This window comes from Paralichthys olivaceus, chromosome 12 (genome assembly GCF_024713975.1).
Source record: "Paralichthys olivaceus isolate ysfri-2021 chromosome 12, ASM2471397v2, whole genome shotgun sequence".
Taxonomy (NCBI): domain Eukaryota; kingdom Metazoa; phylum Chordata; class Actinopteri; order Pleuronectiformes; family Paralichthyidae; genus Paralichthys; species Paralichthys olivaceus.
The window spans coordinates 11,265,689-11,293,226 of record NC_091104.1 but is presented as its reverse complement, the minus strand read 5'-3'; the positions used below and the strand labels follow the sequence as shown (position 1 = coordinate 11,293,226).

Here is a 27,538-nt window from a genome sequence, read left to right as displayed (position 1 = left end):
CAGACATCAGTTGGTGTGAATTTTACATTCACTTTTTAATTCATGAAGTTACACTCAACTCAACACCTTCATGACAAACATATGTTTTTTTGGGGAACATGTAATTAAAATCTTGGAGATGCGACTGATGGTGCAGAGGACAGACAGACCTGTGGAGGCAGGTAGCGGCGGTTGCTGGAGGGGAACTCGTCAAAGGGCTGGGCGCGGACGTAGCAGCCCCTGAATGGCTCGTTGGAGACAACGTTGTTCAGGGGGGAAAATGGCTCTTTCATTGGCGTACAGATGGAGGGAGGCTCATCACACACCTGGAGAAATTCAGACAAAGAAATCAAGTAAGGTCAGGTAAGTTTGATGGGTTGAAAGAAAAAGAAAAATCATCTGATATCCCAGATATTGAGTTTCCCCTTGACAAGACGAATATAAATGAAAATGAAAAACATCTATGTGCTGAAAACAATGATCCAGTACTTTACTCGCTGACACTTTAAGATAACATTAATATTTCAGAGCAACCTAAGTAACAATATACTACTTTAAGAAATCTCTTCTCTAAAAGAAATTGTGATGTGTGTCATTATAACATGATTTTTAAATGAATGCATGAATTATTATTTGGAGACCTGAACATCTATGATTGTCACAATATTTTACCATAACATTCAAAAGCACCACAGGTCAATCAGTTCACTTTTCATGTCCACAACAGTGTTGACTCAGGGTGTGTAGACTGAGCGTGTTCCACTTGTAACCACCAGGGGGAATCCTGCTCCCACTCTTGGCCAAATGACTGTGCTGAGTGGTGATGACTCAAGGCCCTTCTGTTAAGAACTCAGAGTTCCCATCAGCCTTGCATGTGTTCCCACAAACATTTAACTGATGCAAAATCTACAAACACAGGCCTAAATAAAGAGGCGCTTGAAGCACGCAACGAAAAAAGAAATCAGAGAAATGTTGGAAACCGAGCGAGGAAAAGCAAATAGGAGCGAACATTCCTTCCACCTCACGCCAAACAATCACATAATTACAAGAGGGAATCTCAGTGTTGACATCAGCGAGGATGATACGTCCATAAATAACATCTGGTGAATGTCAAAGACGAGATCGAATTCAGCAAAAATATGTCTACACATCAGACACAATATGAAATAAATAGTTGTAATAGAAAAAGTGTGACGCTCTAGTGCTCATGGCAACAAAGTGAAAAGGAACGGTTTCATGATTCATGTGTGCAGAGGTGATGAGAGATGGGGGAGGATGGTCACTTATTACATCACAAGCCTTCTGATGATATTTGGTGTCCAGCGTTATTTCAGCACAACCAGCTTGTTCACGCAGCAAACATCACAACACGAATCATCATAAAAGTTGATTCAATTCCAACTATGATGCTGTGTTGTCTTTTTCAATGCAGCCGAATAAATTACGAAACGTGTCTCTTCAAGGTCAAGTCCCACTCAGAAACACACAAACATGAATGGACACACGCCGAGGCATCTTCACACGTATGATCCAACTGGCCTCGTCGACACTAACCAACTGTCCCCCTCTTTTCCCACACTCACCCCTACCTCATCAAGGAAGGTTTAGTCCTCCTCTCTTCTCCTTCTCCCACCCTCTCTCCCTCCCTCTCTCTGCTCTGCATGTGGAGGAGGCTGCTGGCTCTGGTTAGTCAGTGCCGTGTGTAAAGTAGCCCACGCCAGTGCTTTAACGCACAGCGGAAATCTGGTTTGCTCCCAGCTGCTGCTACAGTAATTACTGTCCTGTGGTTGCTAAGAGATGCTTCCTTTGACTTCTTTTTTTCCCCTCTCTTTCTCTTCTTTTTTTCACCCCTCTCTCTCCTCCGCCTCCCCCCCTCTCTCAGACTGCTAACACATGGTGTGTGTATGTGTGTGTGTGTGTGTGACTTTGCTCCCTTCTTTGCCTCCGAACATACCAAGTGGTGTAACGCATCTACGTCTACAGGGGAATGTGAGGAATAGGAGAGAGGAGAAAGAACAGAACAGGAAAAAATGAGTTTGTGTTGAATTTGTGTGTGTGTGTATGTGTGTGTGTGTGTGTGTGAGAAAGAGAGAGAGAAAGAAAGGGAGAAAGAGAGCAAGAGGCCAAAGTGTCTGCAGAGGGAATGTCATAAACCAGCTCCAGCTGGAGAAATGCAGCACAGAACTTAAAAAGCCAGATGACAGCTGTGTGTGTATGTGAGAGAAAGAGAGAAAGGAGCGCGGGGAGGGGGGGTGGGGGGCGAAATGGGAAACAGACTTGGGCTTCCTTTTAAAGCGCTCGCCTAAGCCCCACCATTCAAAGGCATGCGTGGGGGCCAATCTGGAGCTGATCTGACCCTAGAGATGTGGCCGGGTGAGGGAGGAGAGGAGACGGGGGAGATGGGAGAGGAGGGAGTGGGGTGGTGGGAGCCAGGGGCAACCTGGCTCCACACCAACACCAGGGATCCGTGCACTTCCACCCTCAAAAGGCACAGGGGCTCAGGACTGGGAAGGTTGGGGTCGGCCCACATACTGGAAAACCCACTCAGCGTACAAGCTCTCTGCATCACACAGAGAAGAGAATGGAGGAGAAACGATGATGAGCACATTCAGAAGTCTGATCGCCAATATTAAATCATTTATGTCTGTGAAAATATGTGTTACTCACACTAGGCTCATGAAGCAAATCTAGAGTTTTAAAGGAACAGTGTGTAGAATTTTGTGATATCTAGTGTTGAAATTGCATGTTGCAGCTGAACACCCTTCACCTCACCCTCTCCTTCCAAACATGAAGAACCTGTTGCAGCCTTTAATTGTCATTAAAAACTCAAAAGGTGTTTAGTTTGTCCAGTCTGGACTAATGTAAAAAACATGGCAGCCTCCGTAGAGAGGGTCCCCTCGATGTAAAGATAAAGTATTTAAATATAAAGGGCCTTTTCTCGGGTAAAGAAAACTACAATTCATACAATTATCACTGTTACAAACTAACTAGTGAAAACATCATGAGGATTATTCTACATCCTAAATCTCACTCACTGGACCTTTAACCAAAAAAGTACAGCCAAGTTACAGGGTGTTTCCCAAGTATCCCTTTTAGTAATCAAAATACACTTCTTCCTCTTTTTTACCAAGAGTTAGATGAGATAAATATTGTGACTAGAAAAGAGAAAGAGCTAATCTCGCTCTTTCCAACTACCAATACCTCGAAAAATGTATTGACAAAATCAGACACTGAACTGTAAATAAGATCATTTGTAATTTCAAAGAGGATTACGTGGAAAGATGGTTCCATGTTGTAGGATCATATTTAATAGATTACCATCACTCAATCTTCTTAACAGAATATTCCTTTAAACCGCTCCTCTTTAGTGGCTACACGGTTCCTTGTTAAACCACATGAAGTCTCAAAGTTTCTGCTTAAAGTGTGAGGCTGCACAAGTCAAGTAGCCAGCAAAACTTCTGTGACCTCAACTGATAAGAGAGAAAATAAAACTTCCTGCCAGAGCAAAATTAGATGCGGATGTTTTCCTGTGGCATTCAAAAAGTGCATTTTTCTGTGTGCCAGCGGAAGGACTGTGGCGGTACGGCATAATTCTTGGCAGTGGGTCATAACAGCTGAGTAGGATGTTGTGCAACCATGTTGTTTTTTTTAAATGGGTAAAATATGTTGGATGTACAGGCTACCATAAATTATACATATATATATCTAGAGAGAAACAGCAGTGTGAATTTATTTTGGAACATAAAGCCATGAAGATAATGTCACAACTTATACTGTGGTGGTATTTGCTACTTCTCCGGCTGCAGCACTTGTCACTGGTTCACTTCTCTCTTTCTTTGTAGCCCAGGTCTCAGACCGCAACATTCGGATGCCAAATCACCATGGTGACACCCTCGGTGGTTCACTCACTGAACCTTGTGAACACCCCACCACCACCTCCCTTACACCCCCACCCAACCCCCGCTGCCTAGCAACAGTGGTGCAATTGGATTTCCTGTACATTTCAGGCTGATTCCTTAAAGAGGAACTTTGCTGGTGGAACAGGAACGCCGCTCTGCCTCCTTCACTGCACATGGTACGGGGCGTCGGACACTGGGGCAGGTCAAGGGGGATGATGACATGTCGCTGGCAAATACAATGAACTCAGAGCTCGAGAACAAGCCAATGGTGTCGAGAGGAATGTCAAAATAAGATCATAAGGACAGTTTGTTGAACTGCTGGGGCCTTTTCTATAAGCAGTCTGAAAACTGGAAACACCATACTCTGCAATACAACAGCTCTAAAACAAATACTTGTTAAAGCTACCATTTTAGTTGTTGCACTTTGGCACACTTCTATATGTTGTACTTTTCTGTATACAGCACAGCATGAAAAATGACCAGGGTTGAATCAATACCTCTCTGACACAGTGTCAACAATCATTAATTACAACTTTAACAAAAGATGTACCTATTGCAGGACAGTTGTGTGTACTGTGCTACATTACAGATGTGCTAAGGTGTCTGTATTTCTTTTCACTCAGTGTTAGTAAGCATTTACAAGAACTGCCCTGCCTCCCACTAAAGTGTCTTTTCACCTACTTCACAATCAGAAGTTGAACAGGTGACCGACGTTCCTGTAACCAGCCTGATATCTAAAACAAATGAACATGGGCGTGTAGACTTGAACTATATACCTGCTGTCTTTCTCAGCTTAAGAGAACACAGTGCTCTTAACCACACACGACACAATACAGCGCTGCATGCCAAATATATACAATTCTTAACATAGTACATCTTAACAGTTCTGAATCTGTCAACAAAAGGAGGCCGAGCCCATGAGCGAACACATCTAGGCTGGAGAACGTTTAAATCCCAGAGCGTTTTCACCAAGCTGCGTTTGAACAACCAGCTCCTGAGGCAATACTTACATTACATCACCGTCCATTGTAATAAGAGTGACAGCTACCAGGTTAGATTGATAGAGAGGCAGCTAAGCTTGCTCTGGCACATTCGCTGGCCAACACCCAGCTTCACCTCAGGGTCTGGCGGGCATTGGTTAAACACCTGTAAATCTCTAAGAACAACTGTTCGAAAACAAAGGCAGGTGTCAGCGCTGGGCTGGGACACATCAGGGCTCAAGCATATGGCTCAGGTTCAAGCTATGACCTGCCTCCTATTTAACGGTAGGTGAGTGACAAACATAATTTTAAATATAGCTACAGTTGGTGCAGTTTAACCCTCAAATCAACCATTTCTCACTCCAATTTACTTGATTTAAAAATGACCAGTGTGTTAAAACAGGTTTAGATTGTGATATAACTAAAACTAAACTAAATAACCAACACAGAGCACAATAAGAATCCACAAAGAAAGCAAGATAAACACATTTCCTTTATACTAAAATCTGACTCACCGGTAGTCCATCCTCAGGAATATCGTCTTCCCCAAACGGCCGACATCCTGGAAGACAGGGAGGAAAGGATTCAATTCATGACCTCATATCAATTGAAGCATTGTGACAGTTAAGTAAATGAACAACAATTTAGATCAGTATAGTACAAACACCACGAAATGTACATGACAGCACTGTCTATGGCATTTATCTCAATTAAAAGCCCCTCACCCATAACATACTGAAACTGCATCAGCTTTTTGTCATTATAAAAAGGCACAAACAGACTTTTAGCATCTCAGCTAAATATGTTAAACAAAATCAAACATTTTAAGGGTCATCAGGATCAAAACATCATGGAAAACCAGTGAAATAGAGATTTAGAGTCTTTCACTTTTTCCTACAAATGCTGGCAACCAACAAGATATTTTTTATTTCAAACCGTATAGCTAGATTTTTGTGTAATTCACAACATATTCATCTAAACTATTCCACTGTCAATAGATGACATCTCCTCAACAAAGAATGCTTGAGCCAATAGATTTACAACACACTGATTCTTGTCAGGGCAGAATAGGCCAAGACTTCTGCTTTCCTCTCACTGTGCATAATGGGGAAATGAAAGCTGCTTTGTGTCAGTGGGGCACGTAGAAGTTAATGAAATATGCATGCCTAGAATAACGTAACCCCGACCTTGGCTAAAACGCCATGTGCCATTTCCGCATCCAAAACACCTCGTCTGCTGATGCTGGAGTCCAAGCTTGTGTTTCAGGTATCAGGCTGACCGTGTTACAGCTTTTCATTACCACAGAGAATTAAACTGGTTCTGTGGATGGCGTAACCCGAGAAGAGACACTAATGTCACCGGTATTTGTTACACAAAATGCTGTTTTTGTTAAGATGCTTTTCTCCTAATAAAGCAAGTTGCAAAATTTCCCATTTAAAGCTCACTAGTTTAATCGCCAAAATCTTGTGGTTTTTTTCTTGAATCAAAAAATATTGGATAAATGTACTGTTGTTAATTTTAATAGTTTTCATATGTGGAGTTCAGCATGTGCAATCTGAACAGGCTGTGAAAAAGTTTGTATTCTTGGATTGTCAATTCATGCTTTCGAGGTTTTCATCAAATTAAGTGATGAAGCTCAAGAGCAACATGGCAATAATGTCAATCAAACTATTCTGATATGTGATAATCACTTATCTTCATCTGCAACATGATAGGCAATACTGTGATTTGTTTCTATCCTACATTAATAGTATCCACGTAACTTTGAGCCTATAATATAATGATATCATATAGAACAACTTGTAATCATTGTCTCCTCTCATGTACTGATGGCCAGACTAGCAATGTAATTTATACACAACTCCATTAAGAAAAGAAACAGACCTAGATTTCTAGCAGCAACCCGAAAACACTTTGGAGAAAGTTAATAGAATAGCAATGTTGAACAAAAAAGTGATTAAGCCATTTCGACTGAGACGAAGGGGAAACTGGAAACAGTTTGTACCTGGGGGCATGAGGAGGTCCTTTTTTAAAACTTAGGTTCACTTAATTGTTAGCATCAGTGAGGCACTGAGGTATTAGTGAGCCTGTCTGCATCGAGGGAGGAAATACAGCAATACATGTTAATACCGTCTCTGCCACAGAGAGGATGAGAGGAATTCACTGGGCTTGTGTTAGACAGTCTGTCCATCAGTGTGTCTGTCTATCTCTGAATCACATGGAAAAAGGTGTGTGTGTGTGTGTGTGTGTGTGTGTGTGTGTGTGTGTGTGTGTGTGTGTGTGTGTGTGTGTGTGTGTGTGTGTGTGTGTGTGTGTGTGTGTGTGTGTGTGTGTGTGTGTGTGTGTGTGTGTGCATTGCTCCACTACTGAGAGAACAAGGCTTCCTGCAGCACGACTCTGGCAGTGCTGGGCCACGAAGCAGCCTGAGCCATGTGCCCAATGTTTCCATGGCAACAGAGGACTGCAAGACTGATACACACACGTGCGCACGCACACACATAAGCAAAACATATTCTCCCTCTCGCTGCCTCTTCTCTCCCCACGCACATTCACGCAGCAGTCCAGCAGCAGAGCGATGCAACAGGAATACAGAAGAACCTGGCTGCCTGGGCTGAGGAGAGGCATTACACAACACTGGCAGAATACAGAGGATGCCAGGAGAGAGTGGAGAACAGAGGGAGGGGAGGACAGCAGAGGAAAGGGAGAGAGGAACAAAGAAGTGCAGGCACCGGGGAGACTAAGCTCACCATCACCTGCTGTAGCTGACATTCACAGGAAAGAGTTGAAGCATGTACTAACAGAAAGAAACTAAGCAGCCTGTGGGAGAGTGAGAGGGGAATGTGTTTTTTTTTTTTACACTGAACAGCTACTGACCATCCTGTTACATTAATGACAACTGCAAACAAATATTTTCAGAATTAATAAATCTGTCAATTATCCTCTTTTTGTCTTGAAGTTAGTTAAGTCCACCAACCTTCCCAAATCAATTAAAGAAAATGTGGAAACTGTGAATTTCTGGCCTTTTATTTGATGAAAAAAACATTTATCAAAATGTTAGTGAATTATTTTCTGCCATTAAACTAATTTATCAATTGAGTAACATGGCCTTAGCGAACTCTCTCTTAAACCAACCAACCAATCAGCCCAGACCCCCGTCGTTAATTCAGTGTTATATTTATAGGAATCCATTATTCTCTGTACTCCATCTTAATGTGAAATTCACAGGAAAAAAAAGACTATCTACAAACCCAGCTATACACTTGTTGCCCAAGATTACCTTTAACCTAGACTCTTCTGTGTGGACCTGCTCCCAGAAGTTCAAATCTCAGATAATAGGTTGCGGCCAAGAAGCAACTGACGCCCAACAGTGATAAGCCTTTACAATATGTTCTGCTGTACCTCCTCTATGCTCCCCAGGGTTCCTGGGTCTAGAGAGTAATAGAGATTATAACTCCTGAGCCAGCCGCTTGTGTAACATGCGGCTGGGTGGCAGATTGCTGAGCTGGCAATTCTCCTGCTAATTGGATGACTTTGCAACCTCCTTTGGCACTGTACTGAAAAATAATGCTTATCAGGACCAAACTTAAATCAGAGACTCAACTCCACTCAAGTGTAATATCTAGTTTAGCTTAAAATGTGTATAAATGCCACGTTTCACACAGCCAGACCAACCTGTTTTAAGACCAGCCTAGCCAGTCATCAAACTTACTTCCATGTCTGAGCAGGACAAAAGCTCAACCTGGTCAAGTTTCCTCTGACTAAAGCTCTGCCCCTATCTCAAGTTGCCATCTATTCTATGTCTCAACTCCTGTCTCCCCCCTTCTTTCTTAGCAACCCTCCCTTTCTGTCCCATATCACCCACTACTTGGGCACAGGACCGCCCTGCCAGTCTCTGCAGGAAGTGGAGCGTTTATCTGGGCAGCTGGAACTGATAAGATAAAGCAAGAGGGGTCATGCTTGGGTGACTGAGCAGGCAGCAGTGAGAGAGGGAGTCTTTGACGTTAATGAACTCTATACATCTCTCCTAGAACAGATGCTAGGTCAGCCATTACAAGCTTGTGACAGACAGACAGGAATACAGGGCCGTAGACACCCGGCAACAGAAAGCATACCACATTTGCACACATACAACCGTATTATTTTACACGTATTGGATGGCAGCCAGCACACACAGTATAGTGCAACCTCTTAAGAGGGAATTCCAAACAACCCTGGTGTTTTGGTGATAGTGTGAGGGTGAAAAACGGGTGAGGGTAGTGAAAAGAAAACCTGTGGGCTGCTCAGATTTTCTGATACGGAAACAACAGCAGATGCTGGTTGCTTGATTTTGTAGTTAAGGTGCGTTCTGCTGACTTGCTACTGACTTTGTTATCTGGTTTTTCTTGCTTTTAAACTCCAGAAATTCACACATGCAGGCACCATAAACAATAGAGCAACACACACACAGCACACACACCTTGGTTGATGTCCTCAATGGCCCGGCGTATGCCTCGGTCAAAGGCCCGGGCGTCAGCAGGGCTCTGGAACGTCAGTCCAAACTTCTTGTCGTTGATTCTCCAGTGGTGGAAGATGGGGTTGACCTTGTTGTATACAATGCCTTTCTGTAGGACACACTCCAGGACCACCTGACAGAACACACAAAAAGTTTGAGAAACAGCGTCAAGTTAAAGGCGGGCCTGGATAGAACTACAAAATGTATACTTTTGTTTTTTGTAGTTACATTTGGTCGAGCTATAAGTTGTTTGAAACTGCATAATTCAAAGGTTGGATGATGCTGCTGAATCTCAGTGGGGAACACACATGTAAATCCCTTTTCTTGTTCCTCAACCGAACCTGTTTAAATTTGTCACATTCTTTCATTCCACAAAATCATGGGTAAAAAGGAAAAGAGAGAGAGAGACTGAGAGCAGAGGCCTGCATCTGGAACTACACGTAGCACCAGAGCTTCTACAACGAAAAAGAAAAAAATAATCACCATAAGCCCAATAATTTCACATACTTTTTTGGATAATTTGTAAAACACATTCTAAATGGTGGGGTTTTCATTACAGTTGATGATAAAGTTGGAGAGCAGCGGTGGTGGCAGCAGAAGAAGGGAGGGCTGGGAGTGTGTTTTAGAGCCAGGCAGCCCAAGTGTGTGGCAGAGAGAGACTGTGTTTCCAAAGCCTATTATTAATCAGGGCTACTGGGCCGCCTCCCGGCCTTCCTCTAGGCAGATTAAATGAAATGAGAGACAGCCATTACAGTCTTTGAGGTTTTTTACCGACGTACACGAGAGGTGGCTTAATGGGGTGTGAATGTGTGAGCGAGCGTGCACACGGCGTTCTGCGCGAGCTGGTGTGATGAAAAGCTCAATGACCCAAGTGCTACACTGTGCATCTTCACAGCACAAATGCCTTGTCAGAGGATAACGGTCGCAAACCAATACTCGATGGCTAAAAGCAGATGGCCCCACTCCCCCTGGATCTGGACAACAGTCAACGCGCACGCTTTAAGACGCGGATACGTGGCAGCTGTACGAGAGGTTGAGGATATGTGATATGTGTGTGTCAGAGTGTGAGTGCACTGGTACATATTTCATTCTGAATGTCTGAGTGAGAGTTTCTTTTTACACTCTTTGATATGATTGTATCTGGATGTGGTGAGGATGTGCTTTCACAGTGTCTACCCCATGTGTCACTATTACATACATGCCTTCCCAAGAAAAGGAGGGGCCAGGGTTAATCCTGTTTGTTTACCCAGAGGCAGTGGATGAAGAGAGGGATGGATGTGAGGAGGATGGAGAGGAGTTTGGGGGTAGGATGGGGTGAAGAGGTGGTGTGGTGGTGGTGGTGGTGTTGGGTCCTCTGTGCCTCTGGGGCCGATTGTGGAGGCGAGACTGAATGGAGCCGGAGCAGGTAAGGTGAGCGCACAGCGAGGCCAACGGAGGAGGAAGTATCACAGTTGCATGGAAGGACGATACTTAACACCACATTCCACACTGTGCTCAGAGAAAAGAGAGGGGAGGAGCCACGCTGACAGAAACGGAACAGAGGCAGAGGAGATGTTAGAGGAGAAGAGGAGAGGGGACGGAGACAGACGGAGGTGAGACGTGCAGGGAGTAGTGAACAGCTAGCGTGGGAGCAGAAATGGAGGGGAGATAGAGATTTACATGTATACAAGAGACGAGGTGGAAATCAGGCTGCAGGCTGAAATTACAACCGTAAAGACATTTTAATAAAAATGCTTGGAATAAAAGGACATAGGATCATCATAATTGTGCCTTGCTCTATAATGGTTATATAATAATTATGATATTCAGGGACGGACTTTAAGGTTTGGCCCTCGTTGAAACTGACAACCCCCCCATTCAAAGCTAATAAACTCCATTTTATAAGCAAAAATAAGTCAAAACAATCAAATGATACAGTTAACAGTTAACAACTGTATCCGTTTAGATTAAGCCTGGTCCACACCACAGTCACAGCTGTATCAATCACAGGGAGTCACAGGCGACGAACGACAGGAAGCGAGGTGGAGTGGCAGAGAGCTAAGCCAGAGATTTGTCATAATCCAAGAGCCAGTATGGTAAGTAATCATTAACTAATTAGATCTGTAGTTTTTAAGAGTAGGGGAGAGACAGAGAGAGTGAGACGGAGAGTGTGAGAGAGGGGAGGGGGCAAGGAGGAGAGTGATTGGTAGCTATATGGAGAGCCAGCTGAGTCATCACCAGTACACTCTGTGCCGCATCACTGCGCATATAGACAGATCCCCTCCATTTCTCCTCTTCCGTCTCCCGTCTATCTAGCTCCACCTCTGTTTCCTGCTCTTTGACTACACCCACAGCTCTCTTCCCTGATTCCTCTCATATCTTATTCTCCTCAATCACCTTGTTTCTTGCAGATGAAATCGTGCCTATTTTTTTTATTTTGAAAAAGCTCCACCTCTGATCTGCTTTTCATCCAGCTCAGGTCTCTGTCAGGTGCTTCTCTATCCTCTTTCTGGCTGAATTACAACACTGAAATTGTATGCATATCTACATGGAACAGTATTTTCAATTTCTGTGTATTACACAATAACAACTCACACCAAACAGCCTTTCTAACACCTGGAGCTCTTTACTTTTTCCAGTCCTCAACACAATTCATACAGAATGACTATGGTCTCTCTTTCACGTCTGAAATCAACACTCTGACATTGCTCTTGTAAACAATACAGTAGAAACAAGCAGTGACATTGCCCTGCATTTTTTCTGACTATAGCTAAAATGTTCCTTTGTGGTTGTCTTTGTTGCTGTTGTTTACTCTTCACTCCGCCTGTCTCTTCTGATGCCCTCAGACTTTTGGTAGCGTTGTGGTTGACGCCAACACCCTGGCACTGGGTGGCATCCCGACAGACCTACATATGGCTGAGTGTTTGTTGTGGTGGCTGGGGGTAGACTCTAGCGATGATTGGGGTGTTTTACCACATCCCAGAACAGTTGCTGGGGTCTCTGAGCCATGTCTTTACCCTGTCTGAGTAAGAGCGCTGCCGTCACGCCCTTTCCCGTGCCACACACACGCTTGGATAGCAACGCGCAAAACACAAAAACGCCATAAAAGACAAAACACACATAAAACATGTTTAGTCAAAGAAGAAAAAAGGTGATTTAGACGCCCTGCTGTAACAAGCCTCTAATGTCAGGAGCCAGAATACAGTGCATCGTGGTGGCCTCCTCTGTCCCCTAGCATCTGACAGACAGACACACAAATACAGATTTACACTCTCATTACCACAGAGCAGGATTATTCCAGTGCATCTACTGGATCTAAAACACAGAATGACTGTGTGGCATGTAGGTCATGAGTTTCACAGAATCTACAGCCTAAGACATCAGGATTAGAAACACAACAAATTACTAGATCTAGACCTCGCTTTGATGGTGAAGAAACACAATCACCCTGCAGTTTGTGGTTGACATGTTGGTTTTGAAAAATAAGGCATTTTAAATACTTTATGTCAATAGAGTTCTATATCTTAAACTGCGGCTAATTTAAGAGCCTTTTAAATCAATGCTAATATTTGCAGTTCAATTAAGTTAAATTTTGTTTAAATAGCAACACCTGACAACACTATCTCCAGGCACTTTACAGAATAAGGTCGAGACCTTACAACATTACAGAGAGAAACCTAAGAGTTCCCATGGTTCACAAGCAGTGGAGAGGAAAAACAGTCCTTAGTTCGAAAATGATTCATGTTATTAGAAAAAACAGGTCAACAGGTTCTTCGCTGTCATTGATTCAGTATTCTATAAACGAACATGTTGTGTTGCTGTGCCCAAACAAAATACAATGACTGGAAAGATGTTGAGAGGAAAGATGGCAATGCAGCTGTAGCATGATAATGCGTACTTTGTACTCCAAAAGCCTTTCCATTAGAGCCAGGAGAGATAGTAAATGAATCAATAAAAAGACTCATAGCACTTGACAGACAAATAAGATACTTTTTGAGCCAAAGACTGAAAATGTGGTCTTTCCAGATTTGGCTTATATGATAATCAAGTCAAATTCTTTAAAGTTTTTGAAAACATAATATTACTCAATAATTAACAGTAGTGGCTGCGATACAGTAAAAGAAATGCTTTTGAAGCCAAGTCCTTTTTAAAAGGTTCTGTAGCTTAATGTGTCAGGTCACAACTAATAAGATTACAGAGTGTAATACTAGCAGGTCTTAGATTTACAATTAACTAGAGACTGCTTTACACACATTTGGGATTGTTTTAAAGTTAGAGTAACCATGAACACAATTCCTTGGGTTGATTTACTTCACATACAAATACATTGCTTATAAAAAAGGCAAATATTTGTGAACTTATAGAAAAAAACGTATGAGCGTGAATTTCCAGCCCCTATTCCATCCTTAAACTCCCTTCCAGACTTGTTCGTTTCCCACATCCTTCATCCCACATTCTCCTCTCCTGAGTAATCTGCCCTTCTCCCTGATGATGTCATCATGCATCACAGCATCATGCAGTTTGCTCCTATTTTCAGACACCTGCGCCATGGAGGAAAGCCAAACTACCACTTCCTGTGTGAGTGTGTGTGTGTGAGTGAGACAGAGAAAGGGGTGTCTGGGAATGGGGGGCTCATGGTGATCTCATCCTAGAGAATAAACCATGTCTGGTTTGTGCACCAGAATGTGCATGAGAGGCAGAATGGCCCAATAACAGAAACATCAAAAGCATAACTCAGTAGTTACATGTACAGTAGGAAATAAATGTATTAAGTGTAGCTTACAAAGACACTATACACATACAGTTTATGATCGAGATGTTCCCTTACCAATTTGTCTTTGAGCCTCTCGCCCTTGATGTGGAACTCCACAGCAGTGGGGCTAGGACTGGGGCTGGGACTTGGACTAGGACTGGGGCTACAGCGGCCGAGGTTGCTGCTGCTTCCTCCGCTGCCTCCACTGTGGGTGCTGCCGCTGTCCTCCGCCCGGCTGACCTTATACACAGTGACACAGCTAAGGCCTCCGCCCCCCAGGGGAAGCCACCCACCGCTGGAGTCATCCCGAGTCATGACCACTGCTCTCACACGCGCATAACTGTCACTGTGGAGGAAAAAGTGAGGAAGAGGAGGGTGGGAGGGAAAAAAAGGACATGGGAAGAGCAAAGGTAAGACAATGACATCAGTGATTATAACCAGTGGTAACAAGCATCTAATAATTCCTTGAGGGCTCTCGTGTGCCTTCGCACAACATATCACCTAGATCATAAAAGCATTTCAACTATTCACTCTACATAAAATACCAGCCTACAACATATTTTTGAACTAAAGCAAAAACAAGTTGGACTACAGTCTATGTAGCCTACACAAAGCGTCCCTGATTAATTACTGAGACTGTGTGAGCCTGCCACAGTTTATTTGTCCTGCCTCAGTTTCATAATGACCTAAAAAGCTCATTGATTCTCTCATTCCCTCCTTGTACTGCTCTGTCACTCTCACAAATGTCTGTCATGGTCAGACTGGCTGTCCGGAGCATTGGTGGATCAGTGCACCATGAATAAAATCCATAAAGTTAGAGTCCTTTTCAGAGAGACAGACACCAATAACATAATACCTGCAGTGGATGTACGTGTTCCTGTGACAGGCACACAATTCTAAGCTAGCAGGAAGGACTCTGCATAACGCAAGCCCTCTTTGTTTACCTGTCGTTCAGGTACATATCACTAACAATCACAACATCCGCATGCTACCCCTATCAGCTTCCACCAAAGACAGAATCAAATTCAAAACCACTGCAAAATAGTGAATTTGAATGTTTTTACTGAATCATTCAATAAAACCACATCACACCAGCATTACTCTGATGATGAGATTAAATAGAACTCATGATTCTATGGGGAAATCTAAGTGGTGACAGAAGATATAACAAGTAAAAAGCAAAGAAGCAACAAAACTAAAAATAGAATATGGAGGGGTCAGAAATTCAACTTTGGATTGAATGTATTTTGGTTTTAGTTGCACATTTATCAAACCTTTGGCTGCGATTTCTAAAGTCTGAGGCTGTCGTGTATGTTTAACCTCAGCCAGAGGGTGATTGACCATGTGGCCGAGTTCGGGCTCTGGTCAATGATGATTTCAAACCTTTCCCTTAAAGTAGGTTGTTTTAAACTGGATGACCCATGACAAGGGCTCCATCTCACATCACCCTCTCTCCAGTCTGATCTCCCAGGATGCAATGATGTTGGTTGTCTTGTTCCTCTCTCATTTCACCAACTAGAGCTTTGAATTATGGGGTAATACATTGTAAGGCAGCTACATATGGAGGGAAGAAGAGCATGTACTATCATAAGAAGGCAAATATGGTTTGTTTTTTACAAATAAGGAATGAAATGTGGGAGAAATTATTCAACAAAGTTTCAAGGGTTTATAGAAAGCTGATGTGAAGCAGTGTGCAAAAAAATCCTAGAGCTTCAGGTTTTCTGAGACATTAAAATAGGGTTAGGGTTAGATTTTATAAAACGTTCTGGCCACACATCTGCTTGAGTTTTATGCACTGTTGCAACTCTGATGCATTCAATGAATTTTTTTTAATTTAAGCCTTAATCAACTGTCTGTACATAAATTATTGTATAGGGGCATCTGTAACTTTTTCCCCACTTCCAGACTACTGGATTTAGATTTTATCAAATTCTAGAAAGTCTGAACTAAAAAAGGAAAACACATCCACCACAATGTCACATCTCAATGTTTCACTATGACACTACAACAAATGTACCAAAAATATATGACTGTATGGCAACTTATATTGATGGGTAATCATAGATCTGTCCCTTATTACATTTCTCTCCCTTCCCATCTCCTGTGATTCTGTCCCTTCACTCAGAGTCAGATATTTCCCTGATTAGATAACACAGACTGTATTGGGACACCGGAAATGACAAAGGTCAGGGTGTGCTGAGGGCAGCATTTTGCACAAACTCCTGGTAACATATTAAAGACTGAGTAAGATCTGAGAGCTGAAATAAACAGGCAATGTGAGTGAAGAGTGTGACTGCCGGATGTCTTCCTGTGGCACATTGCTCCCTGACCAACATCCGAGTTCACCACCGAAGATGATATTACAGTCTGAATTGTTTTGTAAAAATATTAAATCTCTGACAGTGAACAAATTTGACTGAGTGGGAGAAACAACATGAAATGTGATACAAAGTTAACTAGGAGCTCATGCTACAATAGAAGAATAGCTGCTTCCTCCTACTTACTGCCTCTCCTCTAAATCTTGCCTACTCAATGAGACCAACCTTTGCTCTCCTGCCTTCCACACCCTTGACAAACCTCAGTCTCCAGGTTATTGGTTAGTAATTTATCTAAGAACCAGTAAGCATAAAATCTGAAGGAAATTGTTTCATGTGAAAACTCTGATATCATGGCACCTACCCTAAAAGTACTGATGGGCCAGATAAATATTGAAAATATTATATTTCTTAAATATACTGACTCTTTCAGCACTCATAATATTGTAGTCTACAATACAATAAGCTCTAAAGGCAACACCCAACACACAGTACGTAACTGTCATGTAAATATAGTGTAGCATTTATTACTTAAAGCACTCATACAAATACAGAGTTAAAAGAAAAATAGTATAGTTGTCTCTCCACTATTGGATAAGTGGCTATGAGCACAGCTCTAAATGAATGATAATAATGCTCCATAACTAGTGGAGGTGTAAATAATGAGTTTCCAATTAATGTTAAAGGGCAATGGTGACATTACAGAGTTAATGACTTTCTGTCCAAAAATATTATTGCAGTTTTAAATTAAAAGTTTTATATTTTTTATTTACCGTCGTGGAAAGCAAATCACTGGAATATGATGTTAATTACAACCGGAAGAAATTCCATGCTATTTTACCCAATATTCTTTAAAGTTTAGGAAAAATTGTAAATTTTGTAAAATTCACAAAATTGCCCATGAAAATAATCACAAATAAACAGAAGCAGTATGGAAAGACAATAACAGAATTGCTGCATCTCTAATTAACATAAATGTATTCATATCACAATCATTGGTTCTCTTTTTACGTGCTGTCCTGAGCTTAGACAACAGTAACAGACCGTGGGAAACTGACAGAATAACACTTGCTTGACTAACTTCCTCCTTGCAATCTCCAAGCAACAGCCTTTCTGGTTACACCTTATAACTATGCCACATAAGTAGTGCTTTCACCAACAAGAGAACGCCTGCAACAGCAGAAAAGTGCATTTTTGAGCATTATAGCAGGCAGTAAAAGAAGGAAATAGTGTTGCTGTTAGACCCTTGTATGGCCCCCAATAAAGGATGCCGGAGATGAGTGCAGGAGGGGCTGTCAGTCAGGCAGGGGTCCCTGGGGTGAACAGAAGGCAGGCGGTGGTGTCGCTCAGCCATGACCAGGGCACAATGACCAGGGCCTGACCCTTCAGACCTACCATCACACATGCCAGCAACCATGTCACTCTCAGAGAGGGGGGCTGGGCGCAGAGAGGAAGTTAAGTGGACTGTGTATACATGCATTTTTGCATCTAGTTTAAAACACCAAAGTTGCTATCGTTTTAAGAGGAAAAACTGATCTTTACTGCCCTACATGGTCAAAAATTCAAAACTACAATGCAGACCAACAACTAAACTCAACCGAGAACAAATGTTCTCCAACTAACACACAAAATCATTACAACAGGGGAATGAAAATACTCTATCCACTCCTCTTCCTATATAAAAGTCTATACTTTCTTTAACTAGAAACAGTGCTCCAAAAAGATATTCGAGTGCAACCTGCTGCAAACTACACAAACACACACACTGTTCAGAGTGGGATGGTGGAGACAAAGGCTGGACTCCACATCCCTTGCTGGGAGCACACAGTCGACTGGACACACAATTGAGAGCGGAAGCAGATCAGCTGGCCTGGGCCTGTGAGCAGGGGAGAGAAAGGGGGAGGAGGAGGAGGAGGGAGAGATAGAGAGAAAGGAACCCCCCATTCCAAATTATTCCAAGTTATTCTGCTGGATGACTGACTTCATTTCCGACTAAAAGCAGGAGAGAAAAACAGGGGGAGGGTTGAGAGTGTAACGGAGGACGGTGGGGGGAGGAGGAGGTGGCTGTGGATGGGAACAGGGTGGAGACCAAGGTGACGGTCAACAGCTCTCACCCGCATTTGAATACGGACTTCTCTATCCACAAAAACTATTTCCATAGGATATTACGGTATTTAAAAACATCTTAACATTTAAAACTTGTGATAGCAAAGTGCAAACAAAACGCCATGAAATCATGGTGTCATGTTAGAATGTAGCTTCCACTTTGAATAAATTGTACAAAGCGACGACATGATGGGGGAGCACGTGCAGATCAGGCAGGCCTCGGCCTCGAGGCCGGCTGCTCCAGTGTGTGGTGGAGAAGGGGGATCCTGGGACAACCATTTCCTAAGTGGACAAAGTGGCCGTTTGTCTGCTGCTGCGGCCCATGGCTCACTGGGCTCCAACATGCCATCATGCTTTGCTCCTGTCTCAACCTTGGGCTTCCCTTAGAGGAGAGGAATGGAGGGGAGGGAAGGGGTGTTTTGGGGAGGCTTGAAAGAAAGACAGGAGAGGGAGAAGAAGGAAAGGAGGAGAAGGAAGAGGAGGAGTACAGGAGGAGAGGAGAGGAGAGAAAGGATGTGGCCTGAGCCCTGGGTGCTTGCCAAGTCACCCTCCCTTTCCTCCGCTCCGTCTCCCTCCTCTACCCAACCCCTCCTCGGCTGCCTCTCTCTACACAATGGCCGCTTCTCTGCTGAAATTTCACGTTATTGGATCCCGGGCCTGGAGTTTTGTCCTCCCACAATGTCCAGGCAGCGGAGCATGCTGCAGGGGAGACACACTCTGCAAGCTAAAAGCTGGAAAACCATTCCTCCTTTCATTAGCATCAGAAAAGGGGAGAAAAGTCCCCCCTACCTCTTTTTTCCATCGGCCTTTTTCCTCCCCATCTCTACCCTGTATCAAAACTGGAGGAAGGCTGTCAAGCTCGGTCAAGCTCCACTAGACCACTTTGGCAGGACTTTTGACGGGAGAATCATTAAAATATCATTGGGAAAATAAACACAAGCTACTTATCCCAATCCGATTCTATAGATTATCCTCAAAGGGAAAGCAATCACAAGGAAAGCTGAGGGGGGAATGGAAGATGACATGAAAAGCTACACTGGGTGTGACTCATTCGCTTTGGTTAGTAAAATGTCTGGTTATATTCAACACCTGTTGTCATAGAAAGAATATGAGATATGTCACATTTCTTTAACAGGCTTTAGCTTGACTGAAAAAACAACTATTGGTGTACTTAATGTAGATCAACTTGCCTAAAGATCTACATGAGTCCGACGCTTGTACATTTGATGAAACTGAAAATAGTTCATTGTAAAACATTCATAAAAATGTAATCAGCTAAAATATTCTACTCTAAAACCAAAATCCAACAAACAGTAACTTGCAGCCAAGAGGATAAAGTGGTGCAGTTTCCTTCACTGCGATCACGCCTCATTGAAGAAATAAATAACATGCAATCTGGGACTCCACCATCGATTCCAACAGTGCATCTAATCTGAACGGTGCAAACTAGCTTGCCAATTAGCCACGGTTCAAATCCCCTAAATAACCAGTGGCAAACTCAAGAGCACTGACATACCCAAAACAAACACCAATATGACCTAACATGGATGCGGTGCAAATTATGACATAGCACCACAACAAGACACTTTTGAAAGGCCTGTCTGGTAGCCATTAAAAGAAAAAAACAGTACCAATAATGGGACAATGCCGAAAGAAAGACGAAGCCAGCATCACAAGCCTGCTACATTAGATGCAGTGAAAACTAATATGCCGGCTATAGAAAGAGAAGTGAAAGAGAAATTTGCCCTATCTCCTCTCAACACCTCAGGCTGCTGGTGAGTCATCGCCCTCACAAGAACATTCAGCTTAGATACCAACTGACTCAGGAAAAAAAAACAGAACAAGCCTACTCTGCTGCTGCACCACGCAGCGAATCTACAAATTTACCACCATCCTTTCACAGAAATACCATCTAATATGACGACAAATTAACTGATCATAGTCACTTCTGGTAGCATCCATCACAGATCGCAGTAAGTGGGTCAAATTTGCCTGTGGTGCGAATCAAAGATAGACCTAAATCAGTAAATGAATGACAAAACTGCTCATTCAGACATGGTTCCTAACATTCATTTTCTAACCAACCCCTCTATTACTGGCTTGGGCCTGCAACCCCAACAACAATGTTCTAGGTGCCGCTGGGCTGTGGCACTATAAATCATAAGACTCCCATATGTGTATCAAATGCCAGAAAACTATTCTCAAGCATCAATCACAGCAACATATTGAGATGATCTTAATTTGAACCGCAAGCATTTGGAAAATTAAAACCTTTCGCTTGCCAGAACCAAAAAAAAAAAAGGACCACAAATTTCGACTGCTGTGGTGTCTTTGGTCGGCTTTGAAGTAAGAGTAGTCCCCAGGGACCCGAGACTCTACTTGTTATAGTAACTCTGAGACCAAAGGGGGAAACGGGAAGCTGAGGGGACAAGGCAGCCTTCTTGCTGTGGGTGAAACTATCATTTCACCTCAGGAGAAACTTGGGAAGGATAAACCACCAAACCATGATGAAGGACCGTGGATGTAGAGAAACTGCTCAGAGAGGTTGTAAACCACCACAGCGTGCCCTGTTGTTCGGGAATAACATACTATTATCATCATCATCATCATCACCATTACCATAAACATTAGAAACCAACCTATGAGACCATCTTGAAAATCAATTACAATCATCTTGAAGTAGCTTTCCATTGAACTTCTAGGAAATAGAGGAATAAATAAAAGCTTTTATCAACCAATACAAGCTGCTTCTTCATTCTAAATATAACCACTAGATAAGACAAGATCTGATCAAACATTTACTGAGAACATAAAAATACATTTTCTTACAGGCCTCAAATTTAAATCTATTTGAAAGTGTGACTCATTTGATGATATAAAGCCATGTTTGCTTAAACTCACTCATTCTAGAATGCAGGCCTATCTCTCCCTGAAACACATTCACACACCAAATGTTCCCAGTGAAATAAACACACAAGCATGTGCACAGACGCACACACAGAAACCCCTTCCTGTTTTCAAAGTGTTTGGAAACTCAATCAAAGACACAAGGTTTAGGATTTACATCTGTGCCCTTTTATGTCTGTGGCCTCGCAGGAAAGAACCATCTCAGCCCAGCTGCAGCAAAGAGCTCACAACAAGGCCCAGCCTTCATGCTCCCACATGCAGCACAACTGAAAACAATATCCATAATTCAGACACTTAGGGCTAAAAGCACTTCTTAGAGGTATTGAGACATGGTCTGTGAACATCAGAGGCCCTCCTTGACAATGATATAAAGATATGCCCTGCTATCTGGAGGTTGTGATGAAGACACAAAAAAGATAAAAGATTTTTTTTTTTTTGTGGAGGCCAGTGGAGTTTTACAACAAGTCTTTGTCTTGAAAATAAGAAAATTGGTTGAAAATACTCAACATACACTGCTGACATTTAGGCCAGTTTATGCATGCTCCTAAAATACTTGAAGAGGAAATGAAAATTATAAGAGGGAAGTGGCACGGGTTTAAAATACACAGAATCCAGACCCAAATCTGGCCATGGGAATGGAACAGTCCACCACTATACAAGGCCTGCTCAGTTTGTTGGCTGGTCTCAGTTACAGACAGTCCAAGCCCTCTGGTAATACAGAGGATCATTGTCATTAATCAGACCAACAATAAGACAGCTTCTAATAGAATCTGCAGACACTGGGGCATAAATATTCTGAATGCAAAATAACTTTGAGGATTATATAACTGTTCATCTTAAGTAAAGAAATGTGACATTGAAAGAAAGTTCAAGTAAATATACACTAATTTCGACAATATACAGTAAATGTATCTTAAATCTACACCTAAGGGTTAAATGTGTGCCTAGCAACCCATAAAGTAAAATGCTATTACTCGTACCCTTAAGTGTATTGTCAAATAACACACTTTATTAGCCTCTTTAAACCACTGTAGTCACAAGAAACACTTCTCTAAAATAATACAGAGACAAACCCTAAGATTTGTTCAGCTCAGCAGACATTATCAAAGGTTAGATGTGTGTATAGCTTAGACTTGGCCAGCTAGTCAAGCTAAGTGTTCATGGAGGTCACAACGAACAACTGGCAGCAACCCCAAATAATACAATCTATAAAAAGGTCCAGGAAATTATTTAGCTTAACATAAGGGCCACAGGATATAGGCAATTAACCAGGCCATAAAGCACTGGCCCTAACAGCTGAAGTAGCTGTCTCCCTTTGTCGTTTTAGGACATGATGGGGGCTGTTTGGGAGGAATGTGTTTGGAAAGCTCTCCAACAGGAATGGGAGTGTGAAACAGCCCTCAGGTGATAAGATCACGACACCCGTATTGGCAGATAAACCGCTGAGCTGTCATATCAATCACACAGATAGGAAGAGGACACAGAAGAGAGAGGAATCACTGAGGATCACCTGACTGGCAAAAGAGAATACCACAGAACTGCAGGAATCTAAAACAATGAGGCTGTGCCCTGTGCATGTTCAGTGGAGTATAGAGGCAACTGACCTTCACTAATAAAAATGGATGAGGGCCTGAATAATCTTAAAGTATGTAGGCACACAAAGACTTAAATATAAATGAACACACGTTTGAGTGCTTGTTTTCTTAGAGTATACATTACGGAATCTCTATTCGTCCAACAACAGCCTATTTAATGTTTTTAAAAGGAAAACTAGTTCAGAAATGAGAAACATGCCATTCTAGCCTGTTATCATCTTTAAAAACAGCTAAATTCTCATGTATTCCATGACTACACGAAAAGAGTAGCGACAACACACGGACAAAAGACACTACAGGCCACTGCCTTGGCTGAAATAAATATATTAGATAAATGTGACATTCAAAGAGAAGCTGCTACTTTCATGAATCTCCCACTTCTTCTAATGTGACCATAGCCCTTGTCAGCTAAATTTACATTAGCCTCATAACACACCACACTCTCCGATCCACACCAACGCACATGCAAACCAAAAACTGACGGGGCTTTATGCGCCTTCTTGTCATTTAGCCTTGTGACCATAGTTGCACCAAGGCCAAGTAACATGTTCTCAGCAAAGGGTGTGCTGTGTGTACACCAGTTTGGCTTACCACCCATCATTCAGACAAAACCACACCGGGACTATCTCTTCACACGCTTCATGGGGTTTTTCTTTTTGAATCAAAATGATGTTTACGGTGCAGGCTACAAGAGAGCAAGCACGTGTTTCTTAAATCCAGCTTGTACAGCGAAGCATAAAGTCAAAAGATAAGCAAGATTTAAACAAAAATAAATCTATTTAAGAAAAAAATGATTTTTCTGGGCATAGATTGAAGTTCATTGTATAAATGGAAGAAAAAAGCATGTGAAACTGTACAAATATTCTTCATCATTATCCCTGATGCTAAGAAATTACACACAAAAAAATGAGGTTTCATCATTAGAAATGGTTTATGAAGGAGATTATCTTCACTCCATTACCATGAATCGTATCACAAAACAGAAAGGCGGTGGAATCATAGCAACAATGTTCGGATCGCCATCTTTGCTGCTGTTATCGCAAAGTGTGTGACAAGCCCAACACACACAACTAGCATCAAACATGCTAGCTAATTATTATGACACAATTAAAACTAAATCAAGCATCAGCTCAGATGAATACAACTGAAAGAAAATGTCATCAACAGAGGACTTGTGTTGTTATCCATTCTGAGTGCCTTGACATGAGGCAGAAGAACTCAGTGACATGTGTTACATAAAAACCAGAAGTGTAGTTCAAGGACAAAGCCTCCGTGTATTAAATCAATCTACCTCATAAAAAAGGACCAGATAGATGGTGATGGGGAGAAAAACATGGGTGTGTTTCGAGCATTAAACCGTGACACTGTAAATGGCCGAAAAGGGCATATGACTTCCTCTGTGACAAATACATTATCGGAGAAAATTCGGTGCAGAAACGTCGGTTCAACGCAACATGTGCGGCGATTACATAAAATAAAGAAGTGAAGATGAAGAAGAGGAAGAAGAAGAGCAGCTGTGGTGTTTACATGTGACGCTTCGTGCAGGAAACGCATTGTGTGCTCGTCGGTGCAATGCGAAACAGTGTACAGTGCTGTGAATGGGCAGGCAGGTACTTTATGAATGGAGGGGGATCATGTGACCGCAGCACCTCCCGAAGCAGATATTTCTCACTGACTGTCAACAAGCGCACACAAGGGATCGGCCCATTGAAACAACACACACACACACACACACACACACACACACACAAAACACACGACTCGAAATGGGCGCGACGTGCACAAACACAACCTCGCACACGGATTAAAAAAATAATCGACATCCGAGGATCGTGTGGATTCGATGACGCCTTTTTTTTAAAGCGTTTTTTTTTATGAATGGAGATTGTGATATGTAAATGAGTGTGATTGAGAAAAAAAATGGCATCTTCAGCTTTTCAACGCCGCAACGAGCTCGGTGGGATTTGTTTGAATGTTTCTGAACTAAAGAGTGAAATACAAAAAAAACAAGGGCTGCAGGGTTTTTAATCGATCGTCATGTTCTGAAATCATGGCGGACTACAGTTTAACACACACATGGAGGTTGTCAATAAAACGCTGTGTGATCGTGAGCTGACGTGTATGGAAAATCATATGTTGGGTTTCATTGTTGCTGTGTATGTGATCACAAATAATAATCTATATCACTACTATCACAATAACTGCAGTCGTACTGATTATCAATGGTGTATATGAACCAAATCATACATATGCAATCATTAAAATGTCTATAAAACAGTGGTTTATCATGAATTCCTGCTAAATACAGGCTTGTATAGATTATAAGAGCATTAGTGTTAAAGGGGAGACGTATTTCTTTACACCAGGCCTGTGTCATTGCTTGTGTCCCACACTGTTCTTCTTAACCTCACATTATAATCCATACATTCTCTGTCTATTAGCCAACAAACGTGTCCCAGCAGCGATTATTTCTGATTGTTCAGAATCAGTAAACGTGAGGTGATGAAACAGCAGCGGTGCTCGGTTAGAGATGTCATTGGGAACCGTGGTGGAGGTGGTGGTGGTGGTAGCATTGTGTCCACCGAGTACAGCGCGTGTTAACAGATAAAACACACACATCCACGGTGGTTATTCACTGCGAGCTGCATGTGTGCGTGTCTGTGTGTGTCTGTGTGTGTGTGGTCGGAGGTGGAAGCAGATACAAGTATTAAAAGACACTCACTCGTTGTTTGGATTTGTTGAATCTTCACTCATTTTTTTCCTCACGGGGATCCAAGTCCTAGCAATAGCATCGACGACGCAGTGACGGCGGGACAGAATACCACGAATATCACCATTTTCCTTCGCATGTACAAATCACCTCTTATTTCGGGTAGTGGGCAGAGGACGTGCGATGGAGCATTGCCCGGATAAAAGCGTCCCTGCGAGGGGAGAGAGGGGAGGAAGGGGGGGAAAAAACCTCCAAAGAGAGGAGCTAGCTTAACGTTAGCCTCGCTGGCTGGAACTAACGTTAAATCGCGAGGAGGAATGACAACCGTTGATTCATTTTGTCCTCCCTGGAAGTAAAATCCCACCACAACAAATGGGCCGAGGGCACCATCCTCTCCGGGCGAAATCGCGGATCACCCCTCCGCTTTTGCAAAAAAAACAAAAAAATTAAAAATAATGCGCATAGATCCTGTAGAAAACGCAGGGACAAGCCGTGGTGCTCGGCAGGTTATTTATGGCTGAGTGTCGAGCATCCATTCGCCAACTTCAGGTCCAGGACAACGCTTTGGGGGGAGAGGAGGTGGAGGAGGAGGAGGAGGAGGACGAGAAGGAGGAGGACGAGAAGAAGAAAAAAAGCGCTGTGCGGCGTTGCTCCGTCAACGTGTCCGAGGAATCTGCAGTAAAGGCATCCAGAGCAGCACCGGGAGAAGGAGCACAACAAGGAAGCCCTCCTCCGCCTGGTTTGTGTATCACCGCCCGGGGCCGAGAGAAGCGAGGACGTCCCGGTGTTTGAATCTCCTGGAGAAGTTGGTGGACATCTGCTTTAATCGAACTCCATTTTCAACTCAGGGGAGGAGGGAGGAGGAGGAGGAGGAGGGGGAGCAGGAGGAGGGAGGGGGAGGAGGAGGGGGGTGAAACATCGGAAAACTGGGCGGATGTGTCGACCCTCGCTTTGAGAAAATTAGATCCTTCCGCGACGTAGTAAAAAAACACAACGCTCCTGCGGTGGAATCCGGAGAAGCAGCGCGCGATTTCTCAGAACACGTTAAAGAATCTCACGCTCGGTGGGAACTCGCGTTCCCCGCGCGGCCCCGCGCGATGGTTTCTAAGTGTTTCCCCTCCGAACTCGAGCCAAAGTAGTCCCCGCACTTCCCAGAAGAAGTTTCCCTTCAATCACGCATTGATACATGAGGGAAGCGTCTGTGTGATAGCACGCGAAGTAGAAAATAATCTGGAGGAAGGACTTGGACTGACACACACACACACACAGCTCGGCCATTAACAAATTCAGTTGCGTTTCTTTCATTAAGTGTTTTTTTAACGCCCACGAAACGCTTCATGAAAAATGAAACTGCGTGAAAATGCTTCAAATGTACAAATGCAGAACTGCTGCAGCACGTGGAATTACACCAGGACCTGTTCATGGTTAATACAGCTAGAACCAAGCAGTATACATTAATTCTATTATTATTATTATGATTATTATTATCAGTCAAGTGAAAATGGAAAGTGACAGCGTGAGAAAAAGTCAGTTTATAAAATAAAATGAGGACATTTGATTAAACAGCTGTGATCAGGATCAGGATGCAGGATCGAGATCCTGAAGGTGGATCGAGGATCGGGATCATGGTGACAGCTGATCGTGGATCATGATTACAACTAGATTGCTAAAATATAGAATATGCCTTCTTACACATACTACCATGACTGACAATACCTTTATCATTGCAACTGTCATTACTGCTCCCTTCATCTCTGTCAGACTTATTTTGTGTAAATACTATGATACACATGTTTTGGGGAGTTTTTCCTTTCTCCTGCTCA

General features: G+C 42.8%; 1 protein-coding gene across 1 annotated transcript in view; it reads right to left on the bottom strand.

Annotated features, from left to right (window-relative positions):
• Positions 1-27,014, bottom strand: part of spred1 (sprouty related EVH1 domain containing 1) — a 31,965-nt gene extending 4,951 nt beyond the window's left edge. The window contains exons 1-5 of the mRNA XM_020098241.2: positions 25,728-27,014; positions 14,158-14,428; positions 9,315-9,483; positions 5,374-5,420; positions 150-305 (exon numbers count right to left, since the gene is read on the bottom strand). Of these exons, the coding sequence (XP_019953800.2) occupies positions 150-305; positions 5,374-5,420; positions 9,315-9,483; positions 14,158-14,428; positions 25,728-25,759 (675 nt within the window). The 5' untranslated portion in view covers positions 25,760-27,014. The remainder of the gene's footprint in view (positions 1-149; positions 306-5,373; positions 5,421-9,314; positions 9,484-14,157; positions 14,429-25,727) is intronic.
• Positions 27,015-27,538: the final 524 nt, after the last annotated feature.